A 20,674-nucleotide genomic window follows, 5' to 3' on the forward strand; every position below is an offset into this window, starting at 1 on the left:
GCGTACAAGGTAGAATCTCTTCATACAATGTGATGAAATCCCAGAAAAGAGTGTGTCCAAACACAAAAAGGACGCATTCAATGGAAGAGAACTAGATTATAACAGTCAAGAAACTCCCAGCAGAACATAAAGAACCAAAAGAAATATGAATACAACCTCCTACATCACTGTCAACATCCATACCCTTTAACTACTAATATAATAACTATCCCTAGACCCTAATAAAAACAAAACCTAGTACACACGGATTCCAACGCCTTTTCACTTGAAATTGCATTGCATTCTACTTATCACCAAATATGTAATGCTTCACATAAAACCTTGAACGCCACAGTCTCCCTTCAGCAATAACCATCAATAGTATTCATGCCACGTCCTATGATATATCTGAAAATCACGCTCTTTTACCATGATTATCCATTCCTTATGTTCCACAACATCTTCTTACGGTGGCGAATCCGACGAGCCAGATGTCGGTGATAGAAGAGGAGTGGATCGCGGTGGAGAGGCGGAGAGAGCCTGACGGTGAGAGAGAGGGGTCTGTGTGTGTGATTGTTAGAGGTGGGTAGGTTACTATGAGAGAGAAGAGGAAGGTTTTTATAGGTTTTAATTAGGTTTACTTAATCAATTTAAAATTTTTTAAATTTTGAATTTAAAAAATTTAAAATTAATTAATTATTAATATAAATTAATGTAGTTTTGTTTAGTTTTTGGCTGATAAACTTTTGATTCCTTATACTTTTCCTTTAATTTAAATTACACATATATTAAAATTTAAAAGATATAAAATATACTTTTCTAAATACAATAACAACAACAAAGCCTTGTCCCATTAGGTGGATTCGACTATATAAATCAAACGATGACATTGATATCATGTCTACAAAAAGATCGTTTACATGTAGATCTCATTTGACTACCTCATGGATGGTCTTCTTAAGTCTTCCTCTTCCTTTCACCCATTGTCCATCTTCCATCTCATCCATCCTCCTGACTGGGTGTTCTGTCGGTCTTCTTCTCACATGTCCAAATCATCTCAGATGCAATTCTACCATCTTTTCCACAATAGGTGCTACTCCAACTATCTCTCTTATATCTTCGTTCCTTATTCTATCCAATCGCGTATGACCACTCATCTATCTCAACATCTTTATCTCTGTCACACTTAGCTTATGTTCGTGCTTTCCTTTAGCCGCCCAACATTCTGTACCATAAAATATACTTTTTTAAATAAAAAAATTTAAAATTAAAATTAGAATACAATTAAAATGATAAATATTTTTTGTGTATTTATTTTTTATCATTTTGTAACACATAATATATAATATTATAGATTTTATGCATATATAAAAAATATTAATCTTTGATATTTGATTTTTTTTAATTTTAATATTGTGTTGTACTTATATAAAATTATGAGATTTCGAGTGGTACTATATTTTTAATTTATATAATTTTAAAATTTATATTAAAAATATTTATATTTTTTATATTTATTTATAATTTTATATATTATTTTATTATTATTTAATTATTTCAGTTGAATTACTATCGAATCTATTACATTTTTAAATCGATAAATTAGTAGTTAGTACGGTTTAATGATTTATTCGATTTTCAAAACTTTGCTATTAAAAGACTCATCTATTATTTAGATTAAATGATGACAAAATCTCACACTAGAAAAAAAAAATCTAACATGTATTTTAAATAGAAAAGTTTTCATTAAAAATTTTTTTATATAAGAAGATGCAAAATTTAACTTTTAATTTATTTGTTGCATATTTATTAAGATAAAAATTAAAAAATAAATGCATTTTAATACCTATAAAACTGTTTCTTTAGATTAAAAGTTATTTGCTGGAACTTCTACCTGTGGATTTACGCTTAATTTTAATTACTATAGTTTTTGTATTTTGTAAGTGAAACTTCATACTTTTGAAAAAAGAAAAATAACTTAGTTCGATAATAATTAAGTGGTGTGTGAAAGCGAAACTGTGAATAGATCCCCAAAAAGTCCAAAAACTCCAACCAATGAAGTTAATTATCCTTAATCAGATCTAATTCATGAATCCCAATTCTCACATCAGAGATAAAAAATGGCATCCAGAGCCACTGGAACACTGATTTGTTCTTGCATGATATGGCTCTTCCTTCTCTGCGCAACCATCGCGTTCCTTCAGCTCAAGTTGGTGGATGACTCAGCACATCGAGCTTCCTCTAATAGAAAAATAACCACTCATCACTCCGCAACTGTGAGCATTCATTCTCTCTAAAAAAAAAAAGCTCTTTCTTCCTTGTATTATTTGATACACGTTCAATCGCATTTTTGGGACTCTTCAGGATGACCTAGATGGAGAAAATTTGGAGGGTGTGACGCATGAGGTGTATTTTGATGTTCAGATTGGTGGAAAATTAGCCGGTATGCTTTTCATTCATTACAAAGTTGGGATTTTTTTCTTATTTGGTTCCCGTAAGAGTATTTTGGCTTTAGCTCTATCTTGTTATCATGATATGGTTCTGGTTTTAACAATTGAATTGAGTGTGAAATTTCGCAAATTGGGTGGAGCAATTTTAGCATATTATCGCACACTAGACCATCCTGAGATTATGCATTCCATGTAGCTTTAAAAAAAAAATAAAAGAAAAAAAATGATAAGAATTATTTGATTCTGAAATGGAATTGAACATGATAGTACCATCTTGCATATTGATGCAGAGTATAGTTTTATGATTTTATTTGTGTTGTTAATTAAAGTCCTATAATTTAGTTTATGTTATTATGTTGTATTATGTATTGTAAAAGTCTTACATCGCCTAATTCACGAAGACTTCTCATTTTTTCTCTAATTTAAATAAGACTATGTATCATTTTATTCCACAAGTTGAATAAATATAGACTTATGACATATAAGTTTTATGCTTTTTTACTTTAAGCTCTTTTTAAGTGTCGGAAGTCTAGTTTAATATGTTAGCTTAGCCAACCAGGTGGGTTCTTGACGTCTCAGCATCAGTTTGGTATCAGAGCAAAATTAGTGCTGGCATGTGTCCTCATCAGTATGAGTTGTTTGTTGGGGAGTTTTAGGTATTATCATTCCTTTCTATTTATTTCTTTTGGTTTCTATCATCATTACATCATAGTCGATGCATCTCCATTATTATTTATGCATCATCATCGTCAAGGCATCAACATTACCGTTGCATCACCATTTGTATATAGTGTTCAATATTACTGTTGCATCGTTGCTGCATTTCAACATCAACATAGTAGTTAACATGGCTACAAAACGCGTAGAAATGTCCAAGAAATTTAAATGGAAGAACTACACCACTAAGTTAAGAAGTTGCAAGAACAGCTTGCAAATATGAAAATGTTGGAAATGATCATGACAAGATGAGTGACGACAATTCTTCTAGTAAAAAGGATAATGTCAATCTTTTTCGTTATTCTTCCTGTTCTGAAGATTTGTCTACATGTAAAGCACGACACAAGACCACAACTCATAAAGCTAAATACTTAGGAATAAAAAATTGGTGAACCAAATAACTTGGAACTTTCTATTGAGTTCCTGTCGCATCGTATCTCATATCTTTTGCTCCGTTGATGCTTAAGATTCTCCCACCACATTAATGCATGCTTCTTCAGCTTGAGCTTCACACTCCCTCTACACCTTCAGAAGAGGAAGAGTAATGAAAGGAAGAGTAATGAAAAGAACTTGTTCTTGCAACTTAACTTGACGGCGTAGTTCTTTTCTTTCAATTTCTTCGGCAGTTCTACGCGTTGGAGCCATCTCACGCTGTTCATGTTGAAATGCAGCAAAGATGTGATAGTAATGTTGAGCACTATCAACTATGGTGATGCAACTATATGATGATGCCTGGTGATGATGCACAGATGATAATGGAGTTACACCGATGATGATGATTATGTACGGAATATAACCACCACAGAAAAGGCACCGAAAGAAATAAATAAAAAAGAATGATATTACTCGAAACTCCACAATTAACAACCTAGAATGATCACAAAGCATACCAGAAGTAAGACCACCGTACTAAAGACCTGTACCTTCGAATCAAATAAATTTTGCTGTGATAACAAATTGACACCAAGACATCATCTTGGTGAGGTTAATAACTCCACTGTAAAGAAAATAGTTAAGAATCCCACCTTGAGTTGGCCAAGTCAAAGATATTGAACTAGGCCGTGAATTAGGCAATATGCAACTTTTACAATACATAATATATAATGACATAAACTAAACTATACTACTTCAATTAACAACACAATCATAAAAATATGCAGCATAGCGCCTAATTTACTTTGCCTTATCAGTAATGACTAATGCAAAGTTTTGCCACCTAAGTATGGCTAGTTTCCTATCTGAATGTCTTAAATGTGACAAGCTTGTTATGTGTTTCTTTAATTAAGATACTTTAGTGTATGTGTGTGTGAGTTTTGATGTTCAAGGGAAGTATTTTAGTCGGTAAAGAAAAAGAATAAATCAAAGGGCTTGAAGAGCGTAATAAAGTCATATTTATTCTTCAAACTCGTCTCTTTCCCTCCAAAACCTCTATTTGCAAGCACACCATTAGACAATAGAAAGGACTTGCTTAACCATGCTAAAAGACTGGAAAGCTTTGATCTGCAGATGTAAATAATGCATATTATGTTATTGTCTTTTGATACGACAGCACGTCACCTAAAACTCTTAAAATGGTTATCTTTTTCTTGCTTCAGGTCGCATAGTCATGGGCCTTTTTGGGAAGACAGTTCCGAAAACTGTAGGTATGGCATGCTATATCGTAATGAATTATCTGTTACTAATGTTCATTGGTACTAATACAGTTTCATGAGAAGCATTTTGGTTACTAATATGTAATATTCTTCTTGTGCAGAAAACTTCAGAGCGCTTTGCACTGGTACATCACCAACTGTTTCTTCTTTCATTCTTTAGCATTAAATTGGAGCCACCATTTATATTTATGATACTTTTACTCCCTTAACCCAGTGATCAATCATGGATCAATTTTGATATCTATAATTAAACACTCTAGGTACTAAAATTCTGTAGTCTCAATGAACCTGGAAAATTTCAGGAGAGAAGGGGGTTGGAAAAAGTGGGAAGCCTCTTCACTATAAAGGGAGCGTATTCCATCGGATTATACCAAGCTTTATGGTCCAAGGTGGTGATTTCACACGAGGTGATGGACGAGGTGGAGAATCGATCTATGGTGATAAGTTTGCTGATGAAAACTTCAAGGTGAAGCATGATGGGCCAGGTGAGCACATGTGCTTTTGTCGCTGATATAGAAATATGTTTACTGCATAAGAATGAAAAATGTTTAAAAATGTTTGACATAATCATATGTTGTCACATTAGCAAAATTAACTTTTTCTCATATTTATTACTTGAATAGTCATAAAAAAATAAAAGATTTAATTTGATGAAGTATAATTTGTTTTTCAATTATGCCATGTGTAAACAAAAAATTAGCCACCGATATAAGATACATGTGTAAACAAAAAATTAGCCACCGATATAAGATATATGTTGAAATACATAATATACATTGAAAATGAGTTAAACAATATAAATTTATACTCAAATACATGGTGGCTGATTTATTTTGTATACACATAACATTTTTTTTTAAATTTTAATACCATCAGTGTATAAAAATTAAACTCATATTATTTAACTTTGTTCGTCCTCCTTGCACTTGCATAATCGTCAGGGTACTTGTCAATGGCGAATTCCGGGCAAGATACCAATGGCTCGCAGTTTTTCATCACAACAGTAAGAACCGGCTGGTAATTTGCATTGCTTTTCAACACTCCAATTCTAATAGTAGTTTTGGAATAATAAAACCCGGACAAAACCGTTAAAGGAAAAGTTTACTTGTACAAGTTCCATTTCAATGCTAATTTGGAAATGAGCACGTTCCTATTAGTAATAAAGAGTCCTTGCACATTCACCTTCCTAAAATAGAAAAATTTACGAGACAAGTTAGGTCTAGGAAGAAAGCCTAAGAAGAAAAACCTAAACTCAAATTGGATGAATAGTACTTAGGCCTTATTATGGTACATAGAATTGATTGCCTTTTTCTGAAAAGTCACATGGTTCTATTTGTTTGTTGATAAGGTTGGATGGACGCCATGTTGTATTTGGCAAGGTACTTTCAGGAATAGACATTCTGTACAAGATTGAAGCTGAAGGAAGTGAAAGTGGCACCCCAAAAAGTAAGGTTGTCATAATAGACAGTGGAGAATTAACTTCATGACATCATTTATATAAAGTCGAGATTGAGATTAGTTTCTACCAACGGTAAAAATGTCAAGACTTGTCTGTTGTCTCTACCATGGTTTATTAATTCTCTGTATATATATACACTTTTCTATTTTCAAAAATCATCTGGTAGATGACCCAAGTTTGAAGATTAGTATTTTGTATTAGGATGATTTGAGTTTTTGTTATTGCTATTTTGCTTGTCTACACTAGACATTAATCTTTGTGAAAGGATAGAAATTATTTTGTGTAATCATATGTTATCTGCCAGAAGTTCCAAAACTTAAATTTAAAAACCAATTTGAAATGAGGAAGTATAAGGAGCCAATGAAATATTTGTACAATGTGTATAATGGAGGTTTACTGATGTTCGATTCAGTATTAGAGATATAACCATTAGTGTTATTTTTTTCCATCAGCTTAAGCTTTTGGGATGAGTAGTATCATGACATAGTATTAAAACCTAGATCCGAAAGATCAAGGGTTCAATCTTTGGTGAATCCTAAAATCTAATTTGTCATTCTCAAATTGAGAGAAGAATTTTTTTTTATGAATTCCTTTAATTAGGATAAATCACCAATTTCATTTACGAGATTGAAGTTCGACAATTTAGCCCTTGACAAATTAGTTTGAAAGTCGCAATTTTGCTTACGCTAACGGACAAGTATATAAGAGAAAATAAAAAATATTATATATACAAAAAAAATTAGTTATTATATATTTGTGTTAAATATATAAATTGTTTAATTAATTTTTAATATATATTTTGTACGGTGATAGATTTAGTGATTGATTTTTTGTGTATGAATAGCAATATTGATAAGAAAAATTGTCAAAAATGAAGTATAAGAGTATTATAAGCTTGTTTAATTTTCTTTATGGGCTATATTGTCAATGTCTCCATCTTCCAGGGATGAAATTGGGATTTACCCTAAAAGAAAAATATCTTCTTTCTCATGTGCATATGATAAAGCCCATAGGCCATATCTATCCAAATTTTACACACATGATTTTTGTATTCATGTGAATTGAACTCTATTAAGCATTCAGCAGTAACCAGTTATGGCTACCCTGAATATGTCTATGTCATATGGGGTATGCAAAGAAAGTGTATGTAATCCCCTCATATCTTGTTTCTTCAGAAACAGCAATATAGTACGACTTTATGGGGAATTAACAATTCATATGGAACAATCTAAATTTCTGAAACCTTTTTTTCCCAATCATAATATGTCAGTGCATACTGAAAATATGGCAATGCAGATTGAAAATTAACTTTGTTTTTATTGATTTTACATTCAACAAGTACAAGTACAACACTGACACTGTTAACTTGAACAAGATCATACTAACTTGATTATTCTTACAAGGGCCAGCAAAAGTGCCATCAATAGCAGAAGAAGAAGAAGAAGATCACAAACACATAAGACGGAGAGAGAAGAGTGTCAAGAGGACGATACAATGCTTCGCCTTCACCGTCCTTACTTGACATAAACGACAAAACAAACCCCAAAACTACTATCACAGTTGCTCAACTTCAGCAACAGAAAATAACACATACATGACACATTGACACCATACTAATCATCTCATCTTCTTAATTTTCTCTCCACGTAAACATGTTAGCCCTTAAACTCTGGATACAAGAATCGAACAAATGTGTATTATCACAAGACTTAACCTAGCTACTTGTATCATCTATCCTTGCATGCATGACATGAATTACTATAGAGATTAGAAAGATGAGAAGATTCGGAAGTAGCTGTTTTGTTATTCTATTTTTAACTTCGGTCCATATAATTTAAAATAAATTTAATTTTGATGCATTGTCTAAACCAGATTTATGCATGCATTGATTGCATTCTATTAACGAACGCAATGTGAGCAAAAATAACCACCTACCGTGTGAATGATTTAGGGTAATTATGTGACTGAATGAATGTATAAAACCTTTAATGCATCAAAATCAAACTCAATTGGACAACAACACTGAGACAGCGAACAGAGATCGATTAAGAAAGTTAGTGAGAGAAAGAAGCCAGTTTTGAGTTTAGATAATTATTGCATAGACATATTATTATTATTATTATGAGTATTATTAGTTGTCACCGCGGCGGAGGGAGTTACCGTTCTTGGAACGGTGCTGGCAGGCGTTGGTGAAGTTGGAATTAAGATCAGAGTACATAGAAACGACCTTAGAAATGTTACCGTTAAGCTCTTGAATGAGCGAAACGTTCTTCACCATCTTATCGGGAATCCGAGACTGGTGGTTCTCGTTCACCTGCTGGATCAGAGCTCTGTTCCGGTCCAGCACCGACTGAACCTGACGGAAGCTCCGGTTCATGTTGGCCCAAACCTCAGGGTCACCTTCCTCCCCTTCCTCCACCTCACAGTCCGATTCGCCGGTCGTGGTGCTCACGGTGGTTGTGGTGGTTGAGGGACGGTGGCGGTGGCTCTTGTGGCGGCGGTGGTTTGACGAGTCTTCCATGGTTGATTCTGCGGCGGAGGAGGATGAGCGAATGCTGGTCATGTGCATGCAAAATCAAGAATTGGAGAGAGAGGAGAACGTGGTTGTTAGGATCGGTTAGGCTGTGTTTGGCTGCACATTTTTTTTTTTAAATTTCGTTTGGGATCTGTTTTTATGGTGTGGAAGATGAGAGTTGTGGAAGGAAGCAATGATATTTATAAGGCGCGTCACGGACGCAAGTCTGCAGACACCAAAAGAAAGTGATGAGAAAGTGTGAATTTTTTATTACTTTATTCCAAAAGGAAGGCTTACGTGTCCTTTTTTTTTTCCCCTTTCATGATTCAAATTTTCACACACACACACACATATATATATATATATATATATATATATATATATATATATATATATATTTTTTTTTTTTTTTTCCCTAAATTCTTCGATGGTTTATTTGGATTTAGCTAGGTGGGCTGAGTGAAATCTCTAAAAATTAAATTAGGTTCATCGATTTATTAGTAAAAGTATTTATAAAGTTTAAGCTGGATTTACCAAAAATATAAATTAAAACTACAAAATATATAATATAAAAAATAGTTAAACATTTTAACTTAGTTTTTAAATTATTTTTTTAATTGTTAAATTAAAATTTTTAAATTTTTTTTTAATGATTTTAAAAAATAACATATATTTGAATTTTTATTTTTTTAAAATATTATGAGAATAATTAAGATGATAAATTAAGACTTACATTTGATATAAAAATATGTTAATAATAAGTTGAATTTTTCAATCTCAATTTTGACTCGTTTATGTTTAAACTCAATTACAAATCCGTGACCTATACTTATAAAAATGTTAACGAATTAAATATAAAATTTAAAAATTTAAAGTTATTAATTTAAATTTTTTATAACAAGCAAAAAAATTTATATTTTTCATATATTTAATATTTATTTATTAAAATAAAATATTTAAAAATATCTACTCATAATAATCTTAATAGATGTTTTTGTGTTTTGTTTGAATTTAATGTTATACACATTCAATCAAAGAGACTTTCATAAAAAAAAATTGTCTACTTATTTGACATATAATTTCGGTAGAGAATAATATTTCTGTAAATAATCAGTCGATATTTTGAAAAAAATATATATATACTTACAGATCTATATCATTTAATAATTAATATTTATAATAAAAAGTACTATTTCCAAAAGAAATAATGAGATATTAAATTAACTCTAGATCGCTTGAAATTATATAAAGTAAATATTGCTAATAATAGGATAAAGTATGGTGCTGGTCATTAAAATCATTCTTAATATTATAATAAATTGTTAAAATAGTTTTTTATAATTGTAATTTTATTAGAGATAACTTTATTCAAAAAAATAAGGTTTCTTAATGAAAGAGCTATATTAACCATTTATTGGAAAAATTTACAAAAAAAATATTTTAATTTTAAACAAAAGTTTTAATAATCAAAACAATGCTTTATCTATATATATATATATATATATATATATATATATATATATATATATATATATATATATATATATATATATATATATATATATATATATATAAAATTCATTTTCATACTGACAGAAGAAAAAAAAATAGAATGCACTATCGGAAGTTCGGAACAGATAAGACGAGTCCCACTTACCAACTTGACTTGAGACGACAGGGAGAGAATCACATATTCAAACATGAATATCAGAATATGGTGCTTTCCAAATCTCAATAAATTGAACATTCTACGCGACCATTAGTGGGCGCGTGCAATGCTCAATAGGGCACAACTTCACTAGAAGAAACCAATATATATAAATGTATATTAGATAAAATATTTGATGATGTTAAAATTTAGCAATAACTAGTTCAGGCTACATCATGTTTTTGTTTGACTAAATACTAAATAGTGTATAGTGATGTTTGGGATGTATGTTTGAGAGATAAAGATAGAAGAAATATGGAAAAAAAGGAAAAGGTTATTTCAGTGTTTGTTTGATAATAATATAGAAACAATAAGTAAACAAAAATAAAACTTTGGATTATGGTGCACTTGGCAAAGATTTCACTAACAAAGGTAGGATGGTCTGTTGGAAAAATCACCACAAAATCTGTTAATAAAAGTTTTATGGTAGTCAAATAAAATAAAGAAGTAAATATTATTATATGATTTGTTCTTAATCTTTTTAAATTTTAAAAGCATAAAAAAATTTAACCTTGTTAATATAATAATTTAGTTCCTTTATTTCTATTTCTATAGACAAAGTGTTACTAAATAACTTAATTATAAAAAAAAAACTATATAGTATATATTACTTTATTTTACTTAAAATTTGACTAGATATATATAGAAATGACACAAAAATTCGGGCGTAACAGAAATTATCAATGGCGAAAAGGTTAATAGAAATTTTTGACCCGTAAAATTTTTACAGAGATCTGCCTCCGCAAATAAATTTGCCAAAAAAAATTTATTTAAATATTTTTATATATGTAGGTTGTGTAAATAATCCTAATTTATTTTATTTTAATATGTTAAAAATTTTATGTGTATGTTATTATGTTAAATTTATATTTAAATTGTGTTTGATTTGAACATTTAGTTAACTTGTATAGAATTTTATTATGGTTATGTTAATTTTTAAAAAAATAAAACTTAATATCTAATAATATCCGCAAATATTCGTCGTAACATAGTTGAAAAAAATAAAAAAAATCCATAACAGGAATAAAAAAAGACGTAGATATTACTAAATAAAAATCGTGAATAGAAGAAGAGTTTTCCATCCGAAATTCTCATAGTAATCTATTGTCATTCTTAAATATATGTAATACTTTTTTGTACTTGTGAATTATTTCAATCAATTTTACAAACTATTAATTTGCTGAATTCATGAAACTAGAAAAACCAATATCTTTCTTTCTAATTATTTTAACTTTCTTTTTACATTTGGTTAATTTTCTCAATAAGAGGGCCCCGCTAAAGTGCGAGTGGGGATAGTATTGAACAGAAAATATCTAAGGGTTCAGATGCAAAAAGTGAAAAGTGCAATGCCACGACGACAAAAAGAACCGTCGCTTTTGCCTCCGTGGATATGTGTGGTGTCTGCCATCATAAAATATCTCTCTCCCGGCTCAAAAACTATTCAACAAAAATATCTTCTGCACTTTAGTTCCCACCCAAAAAAATCTATATAGGCATCTAAAGCAAAAAAGGTGAGTATATATTTAATGCGATTAAGAACATTTTCAATGCTCCATTTTAATTTAATTTTATTTTGATTCACATAAAATATTATTATGTTAGTAAACTTAGTATTAATAAAATTACATATAATAAATAGTTATTTGAGATTATAATATTTATTATTTTAATATTTAATTTTAATTTATTTTAAATTTACTACAAAATAATAAAGTTTAATTAATTCTTCATAAAAGTAAAATTATTATTTTAAAATAAAATCAATCTCATTTCATCAATTATCTTCAACACAAAATAAATTTAAAACTGTTTCACTTCTTCTACATATTAAATTTGAAATTCTAAAAACACTCTATTAGAATTATTCTTAGTTTATTTATGTTTAAAAAAAAGTAAAATAAATATAAATAGAAAAATGTTCATAATAAATTAATATTTAAAATAGTCTCTAAAAAATCATGTACAACTTAATTTCAATATAAATTGGCAACATCAATAAATGACTTATTTGATTCACGTATAAATTTTTGAAAACCAAATTAAAATTAAAAAATTTAGATTTAAATTAATTCCTATCTAATTTTTTCTCAAATAAATTTTAACATTAACCCTTAACGATATGCCAACAGATAAAAGGAGCATAAAAAAGAAAGAACATTAGTCTCACCAAAGAATATAAACCTTCTAGTTTTGATGAATGGCGATGGATTATGATTGTTAATTGGCTCAGGTTACCCTCATAAATTAGATTCAATTTTGTATCTAGAAATATCTAGGGTTGAACCGTAAAATTTGGTTTCGTGGCAACTATATTCTTTGGGAGGTATCGGGAAGGAATTAGAATGTAATAATATCGATTCATACAGATACAGAAGAAAAGGTTCTCTATTGATTCAAATGCTATACCTACCAGATAGGGATAGAGAAAGACTTATCTGTCAACTTTTTCACTATCACCCCCAAAAAACCAAACTCTGCCTTACGTAAAGTTGCCAGAGTACGCTTAACCTCTGGATTTGAAATCACTGCTTATATACCCGGGCGATGATCAGTAGCTGGTCCGAAAGGATGATCAGCCACACTGGGACTGGATTGTATTAGTTTTTTTAGTGGGTATTCTTAATTCTATCATCTCTTAAAGCTATTTGTTATAGATCGAAAAATGAACTGAAATGACCCCTCCCCACGAATTCTTTCGAATTGTGAGGCACATTAAAAAAATGGAATATATAAGCCCCAAATTATATATATATATAAATTTTCCCACCGTAACAATAACCTGTTGGTATTTGCTTTCATTTATTGTTGCTGTTTTCTTCTATTAACACCAAATTAATCAAAGTCATAAACAAGTTTATTTCACTTCAAATCAAATTAGACAATTTTTTAGTAACAAAATTTCAGATATCAACTTAAAATGTTTAATAGATATGTTATCAGCAATGATGGATTTCATCCTTTTCTACCATCCATTTTCTTACTTTTCTAATCGTTTAAACTTTCAGTCTAATTTTTTATGGTCACGGATTTCTTACTCCTATTTTTATATAGGAGTATGATTAATCACCATTAAAATATTTATAAAATAAATTTTATTTTTTTATTTCTGAAAGAATTAATAATTAAATATTTGTCTTCTAATTTTTTTTGTTTTACACATTCTTCTTATTTCCTTTAATATGAGTTTCAAAGAGAAGAGTCCAGAACTCTGCTAGGACTTTTGTCCCTCTCTTTGCTTCCCGTCAACGTCGCTCCTTCTTTGATCCTCTCCTAGGGGTGGCAAGCGGGGAAGCCCGCCCCGCCCCGCCAGAAGCCCGCCCTTTGGCGGGCTGGCCCGCCCCGCCCCGCCTAATTAGGCGGTCCTAGAATCCTAGCCCGCCCCGCCTAACTGCGGGCTGGCGGGCTGGCGGGCTAAGCCCGCCAAAGCTCCTCTTTTTTTTTTTACTAATAACTACTAAGTAATATATATAATTTCACAACCATATTAATAAATTTATAATTTCTAATGGCATAAAAAATTATATTTTTTATATTCACAAACATTAAAGTCTTTGTAATTATAAATATCTAATAAATATAATTATAAACCAAATTTTCATTCAAAATATAAGTATAAATATTCTCTCTAAAGCAAAATAAACATAATTCAAAACATAATTATAAATATTGTCTCCAAAATAACATAAACATAATTCAAAACACTCAATTTTTATCTTCATACTCTTGTAAGTTAGGTTGGGGGAAGTTAGGTTTTAGGAAAAAAATTGCAAAAATACCCCCTCACTAAAAAAAAAACCTTAGCCCGGCGGGGAAGCCCGCCCCGCCCCGCCAAAACCCGCGGTTTAAGCGGTGCGGGTTAGACGGGCTTTTGCTATTTGGCGGTCCCGATTTTCCAGCCCAACCCGCCTTTTTTGGCGGGTTACGCGGGCCGGCCCGGCGGATTTAGGCCCGTTTGCCACCCCTATCCTCTCCGTCCGCAGTAACTCACTCTCTGATCCTCTCCTTGCGTCCTGGTCGTTTTCTAATCCTCTCCATTCGTGGGATTGCTCGTTCTCCCCCGCATCGTGCTTGTTCTATGATCCTCGATGCCGCAACACGATACTGCCGCTGCCACACTCGGATCCACCACTTCAATGTTTTCTGTCGCCTCTCTGTTCCTCTTCTTTACCAGTGACTTTGATCCCTGTCCTTCTCTCTCCACGTCTACCTCTGCGACCTACTCCTTTAAAGTTCCATTTTGTTTTTATTTTTATTGTACTTAATTTTCTTTTTTATGAAAATTTTATGTGAATTTAAATGATTCTTCGTTTGGCAGAATATTGAACATTATTTTGATTTCAAAAGAATTTGATAATAAATCGATGAAAAGTTTTAAAATAGATTAGGAGTCCTTGATTATACTTAAATGATTGAATTTGATTGTTGTGATTTAGTTAGTAGTAACTCTTTTGATTATAATTGAATAAGGTTCCTACTTTTTCGTGGAAGTAGGACTTGTGAAGAACTAAAATATAATATATAGTGTCTTATATGATGGGGACATTTGGGTTAGTATGAGTTAACCAAACATTTTTCTTTATGAGTTAGTTTCACTTTCTATACTCAAATATTTTAGGCTTCAAAGTTCATATTCTCTCTTTTCTTGTTCTGTAGTTATGTTGCACCGGAATATACATGCATTGTTCTATGCTGATTATTTTTTCTCTTTTTCTATTTTCCTAACTAGAATTTGGTATATTTTCATGTTAATTTAATTGAGTGGTGGAAAATTATGGTCGGCAATAGAAAATCAGAGGAACTTATCAATATAAACCTTTTTAAAAAGCCATCTTCAAAAACTCTTAAGTTTTGCCCTGTTGGTTACTCTTAAATGTATTGATCCAAATGCCACAAAGAAACCTAAATCGGACACATAATCCACATGCTTGAGGCCGACGAGATCCTATTCCGTGATGTATGTTCTTTCCCTCTCTTGAACTCTGCATTATACATAACTAGAGAGCAAAAACAAGATGATTCAGCATTGCTATAATCTAATTCTCATTTATCACTATTTTATCATTTTTTCTTGTAGGAACGAAGGACTAGAGGGGAATTATTGCGATCCCATCGTAATTATCATCATGAGCAAAAGGATTCTAATAAAGATAGAAAGTGAATAGGTGAAGAAATCACTGAATGAAGTGAAGATGATAATAGCAGTAAAAATCTTATCCATCCCACTAGCTTGAGGTGATAGTTGTTAAATGATAAATGTAGCTATATATTTGTTATTTTTGGTTTTAGTAGTTTACCTATATTAATTTCTACCTCAATTTGGACAACATGCAATGGGTGAATTTTTGCTGCTTAATTTTTCCTCCCACCACAATTCAGAATTCATTGTATACTCATTCATTATTACTAAAAAATCAAAACTTTGATGTCGTCCTTCTACTTTATAAGACAAAAGTAGTTCAAATGTTTTATAAATAGTAATAATATTTTCAAATTGCTCAAACTGTAGTATCAAACTACCGTTGTCTCATTTTGGTCCATCATAACTTATAGCCCATCATAAATTAAGTGCTTGTCATTTTGTGAGTATAGTTGTTATGAGCATTAGACAACAGAACATCAAATTTTAACGTGAAAAAAAATATCCCAATGTGAGAGATAAAAAAAAAAACCCACGGCAAGATAAAATTTTTTACTATTTTCCAAAGGAAAAGTATATGGAACCAATTAATAATCAGTCAAGAATGGAACAACATAATTAATTATAATTAGTTTTATTAATTTATAATTTAATTTGTTTTTTAAATTGTTGTTGACCACATTCAAAACATGAGGGAAGATACACTAGTGATAGAAGAGAATCACGGAACAGATCCTTTGATCATTAATTAGTTAATTCCATATAATTAATTATGTTTTATTAATGCGTAACACATGAAACATATAAATCATATCCAAAACTATTCAATTTACAAGAAAAAGAAACATCTGTGTGCCTATCAGTAGCAACATCCGGTTAAAGTTACCGGTGCCTCTAGTTTACTAGTTGGCTGATTTTTGGCTTATATAGAGTTGGTTCCCTAGCATTGTTGTTTTCCAAATCAAAACTACAAACAAGTCTCAAAACTTGCAAGAACTATTAAGCATACATGCAGAACTCTTGTACAAGAACATAAACGCATAAACTAAATGGTAAAATCAATGATACGATAGACGGCCGTTGCTTTGGTTAGAGAGATCAAATTGCAATCACACCTCAAAGTTGAAGGACTATGAGTGAAGAATTTCAGGTAGACTAGAAAAGAATTTAACCATCCAATCATTCATTTGTTCAAATTAATACATTAATTGTGATGTAGAGGGACTCTCCAAAAAGTATTTTCTTGGGCCTCACATAAAGGAAAATGATCATAACCTTCTTGATAAATACACAATGATGTATTATTCCTTTTTAGCTTCAAAAACAAAACCAAAAAGGACAAATTTATCTTGAGAAAAGATTGACACGAAATAATAATATCTCAATGCAAAATTTTACAAAAGTACTTACATGCTCACCAAGTTATAACGGCTACAGAAACTGCCTAATGCACATTTTAATGGTTGAATCCAGAAAGAAAGTATCCTCAACCATACTAGTTATCTATTTCTTGATGCCCTTTATAAATCTATTTGAGTTGGTATTCATAAGAAATGATATGAGATAGAGCAGCTTCAAAGGGGAGAAAAACTAAAAATCTATTTATAAGTGTTTTGCAAGTTTTAAAAAGGATAATAACTTTTTAAGAGGGAAAAAACTAAAAATCTAACTAAACTTATAAATCCTCAATTAGAGGCTTCAAAACTCAAGAAAGGGAGCAAATTGAGTTTATAGAACTTCTAAGATCATTCTTACTACCAAGCACCAATGCTATATCCTATGGTGCATGGAATATAAGTGATAATACGAAAAGTTACTTACCGAATGTTGAATATGGATAATCATGATAGTAAATACACTTCTTTCCTTCATCTTCTCTATAAGGAGGTGAAAGAATGTCTAGCACAGCACAAGGAGGTGTTAATGCTGTAAAATCAGGGGCGGAGCCACATAGTGGCAAAGGGGGGCAATCGCCCCCTAATTTTAATTTTTTACATATAAATTATATGTAAATTTCAGTTTAATCCCCCTTAAAATTTTATTTTAGTCTTATTTTATTATGTAAATATTTTTAATCCCTTCTAATATTTCATCTAACTCCGTCCCTGTGTGAAACAGTGCAGATTTCCACCATGTTTTAGATATAAATCCAATGTCTCGCATGGTGCATTAATGACCTTATCAACAACTAGCTTAGCCAGTCTAACTACAACAAGAAAAAATTACAACAAAATTATTTTAAAACATGGATGCAGAATAACAAATTTTATAAGCCACTAAATATGAGATATACAATTATGTAATTTTAAGTCCTCAACAATATTAACAATTAGCCATAGGAAATTCTATAAAAAATGATTAATCCCCCTAATACTCTTACTAATATTTCCCCCTAACTAATAGATTTAGAAAATCTTGAATGCTTATTTTTTATATATATATTTACAAGGCATTGAATACCTTTACTTTTTCATTTAATATTTTTTTAATTTAATATTAGAAAGAATCATTATTCAGTACTTTTCATATTTACATGCTCTCATACAAGTGTGGGACAAGACAAAAATATGTTATGGCGACAAATTAGTAAAAAAATCTATTGTTTATAAGATTAAAAATGCAATTCAACTTTGACCCGTTGATTTTATGTTTATTGTATTTTTGCTTTTATGAAAGAATTATTGGTCATTTTTTGTTTAATTGATCTGCATTTATTTTATACTAAAGACTTCTTCTTACTGAGTTTATTAAAAAAGGAAATGAAAAAGTTTTGGAATGAGTATGAATTTGGCTGTGTATTATTACATGTAAGTGGCAATTATCTGCCTTTGATTTTGCTACTAATTGAAATTCTTTGTTCCTTTAATTGATTATATCACACAGTAGCAAGAAGAAAAAGGGAGGTCAACGGGCAGTTGGACCTGATAAAAATAGAAGAGGACACCGTCAATTTAGTACGAAAGGTTTTTTTTATCTATCTTCTTTGATTGATTTGTTCTTCAACAAATTGATTCCAATTAACAATAACCTAGCAATTAAATTAAAATATTTCTGAAGTTTAAACTAACAAGTTTTACAAAATATATCATGAGGTAAAATCAATCAAATTCTTTTTCTCACTCATCCTTATTTTATTTTATTTTACCCAATAAATCAGCATAATTAAAAACATCATTGACTTCTTAACGATACAATCTCTGAAATTTACTCCTAATCTAATAAGTTCCCTCATATAAGACACCATGTATTGTATTTTAGTTTTTCACAATCATTGCCTTACTTCCACAATAGAGGTTAAACTTCAAACAAGAAAAAAAAGTAGGAACCTTATTCAATTAGAAATAAAAAAGTTACTACCAACCAAATCACAACAATCAAATTCAATCATTCAAGCATAATCAAAGACTCCTAATCCATTTTAAAACTTTTCACTGATTTATTATCAAATTCTTTTGAAATCAAAACAACACTCAATACTCTGGCAAAGGAAGAACATTCAAATTCACATAAAATTTTCATAAAAAAGAAAATAAAGTACAATAAAAATAAAAACAAAATAGAACCTTAAAGGAGTAGGTCGCAGAGGTAGAGGTGGAGGGAGAAGGATAGAGATCAGAGTCGCTGGTGAAGAAGAGGAACAGAGAGGCAACAGAAAATAATAAAATGGTGGACTTGAGTGTGGCCGCGGTGGCGGCAACGTGTTGCGGCGTCGAGGATCAGAGAACAAGCATGATGCAGGGGAGAACGAGCAATCCCGCGGATGGAGAGGATCAGAGAACGACTACGGCACAGGGAGAGGATCAAAGAGCGAGCTACCGCAGAGCGGGAGGAACAAGGAACGAGCGACGTTGATGGGAAGCAGAGAGAGGGGTAAAAAAAAATGAATTATCAATATTCAACAAAAAAATGTGTAAAACAAAAAAATCAAAGGGCAAATGTTTAATTATCAATTCTTTATAAAATGAAAAAAGGGTTTATTTTGTAAATATTTTAGTGGTGGTTAATCATACTTCTATACATGGTTCTAAAAATTAGACCGGACCAGCCGGTCGAACCGGTTCAACCAAAAACCAGCAGTAATAGCGGTCCGGTCCATTGCCTATAACTGCTGAAGAGAGAATCGCTTGAAAATTGTTGAACCGGCTAGGGACCGATCGGTTGGACCAGATCGGTAACCGGCCGGTTCATAGAAAACGAAGTCGTTTTGTTTATTTGTAGAAAAAAAGAATATAAAACCTAGAACCATTCACGAACAACCTCACCCTTTCTTCCCCCAATCATTCGTGCAAGCCCTGGCTTCTCTGAAGCAAAGGAAAACCCTAGCCGTTCATTGCGCCGCCGTCCCCAAGTCCTCAGCGCATCCGCTTATTCCTCTTCCCACTGTCCCTGTCCGAAACCTAGGTAGCTCGGCACGTCGTCCCCATCTTTGCTGGCTTCTCTATTCGTGGCTTGGAGCATCTCGCCATCGGGACGCCGCTTGCCAATCGTCGTGCCTATCGCCTCGTTGTCGCCGTTTGTCAGTCGTCTCCGCAGCCTCCCCCTTCTCCTTTTCTGCGGCATCTCCCCCTTCTAGCTCGGCACGTCGTTCATTCCCAGGTGAAATCGTTGCTCGAGGCCTCCAGCTGGTGCGCCGTGGTGTCTATGTCGTCTGGCCGTCATGTCTTCGTCGTCCCGCCGTCGTCTTCCTGCTCTCAGTGGAAGGTTAGTAAAACTGTGATTTACTGATTTATGTTGAGTCTGTTACTCTGTTTTAGGATTTTGAGGTTGAATTTGTGATTTGTGATTTCTTGGATCTTTTGTAATGCTATTGATTTATGATTTTTGTTACTTGTTATGCTATTGTTGTTGTTATGCTGCTGTTTTGTTATGGCACTGTGATTTTGTGATCACTGATCAGTATTTTGAATTTAGAATGTGTGATTATTGATTAGTGACATACTTCTGACATACCCCCATAAAGAATATATGATTGCATTTGCTTGTCATTGTATAACAGAGAAGCCTCCCTCATCCGATCTTGCTGCTCTCTGTTCCTAATAAATGGATTTGTTTGACCA

General features: G+C 31.6%; 1 protein-coding gene across 2 annotated transcripts; it reads left to right on the top strand.

The window, feature by feature from the left end:
* The first annotated feature begins 1,877 nt into the window (after nucleotides 1-1,877).
* Nucleotides 1,878-6,543, top strand: LOC112715392 (peptidyl-prolyl cis-trans isomerase CYP20-1). 2 transcript variants are annotated; one of them, XM_025767148.2, is made up of 7 exons: nucleotides 1,878-2,255; nucleotides 2,344-2,422; nucleotides 4,742-4,789; nucleotides 4,900-4,923; nucleotides 5,101-5,283; nucleotides 5,740-5,815; nucleotides 6,147-6,543. In XM_025767148.2, exons 1-7 carry the CDS (start codon nucleotides 2,100-2,102, stop codon nucleotides 6,283-6,285), a joined length of 705 nt encoding a protein of 234 aa, XP_025622933.1. In that variant the 5' UTR covers nucleotides 1,878-2,099; the 3' UTR covers nucleotides 6,286-6,543. The 2 variants fall into 2 exon arrangements, with proteins under 2 accessions (XP_025622933.1, XP_025622934.1); XM_025767149.2 differs by having other exon boundaries at nucleotides 5,740-5,801.
* The last annotated feature ends 14,131 nt before the right edge of the window (nucleotides 6,544-20,674 follow it).

The sequence above is a fragment of the Arachis hypogaea genome, chromosome 10, assembly GCF_003086295.3.
Source record: "Arachis hypogaea cultivar Tifrunner chromosome 10, arahy.Tifrunner.gnm2.J5K5, whole genome shotgun sequence".
NCBI lineage: Eukaryota > Viridiplantae > Streptophyta > Magnoliopsida > Fabales > Fabaceae > Arachis > Arachis hypogaea.

What these genes read in the sequence shown, in the direction of transcription:
- LOC112715392 (XM_025767148.2), top strand. Translation starts at nt 2,100, where the DNA reads ATGGCATCCAGAGCCACTGGAACACTGATTTGTTCTTGCATGATATGG. An exon ending in GATTGGTGGAAAATTAGCCG is followed by an intron (nt 2,423 to 4,741) that starts GTATGCTTTTCA and finishes TTCTTGCTTCAG; the next exon opens with GTCGCATAGTCATGGGCCTT. An exon ending in ACAACAGTAAGAACCGGCTG is followed by an intron (nt 5,816 to 6,146) that starts GTAATTTGCATT and finishes TTTGTTGATAAG; the next exon opens with GTTGGATGGACGCCATGTTG.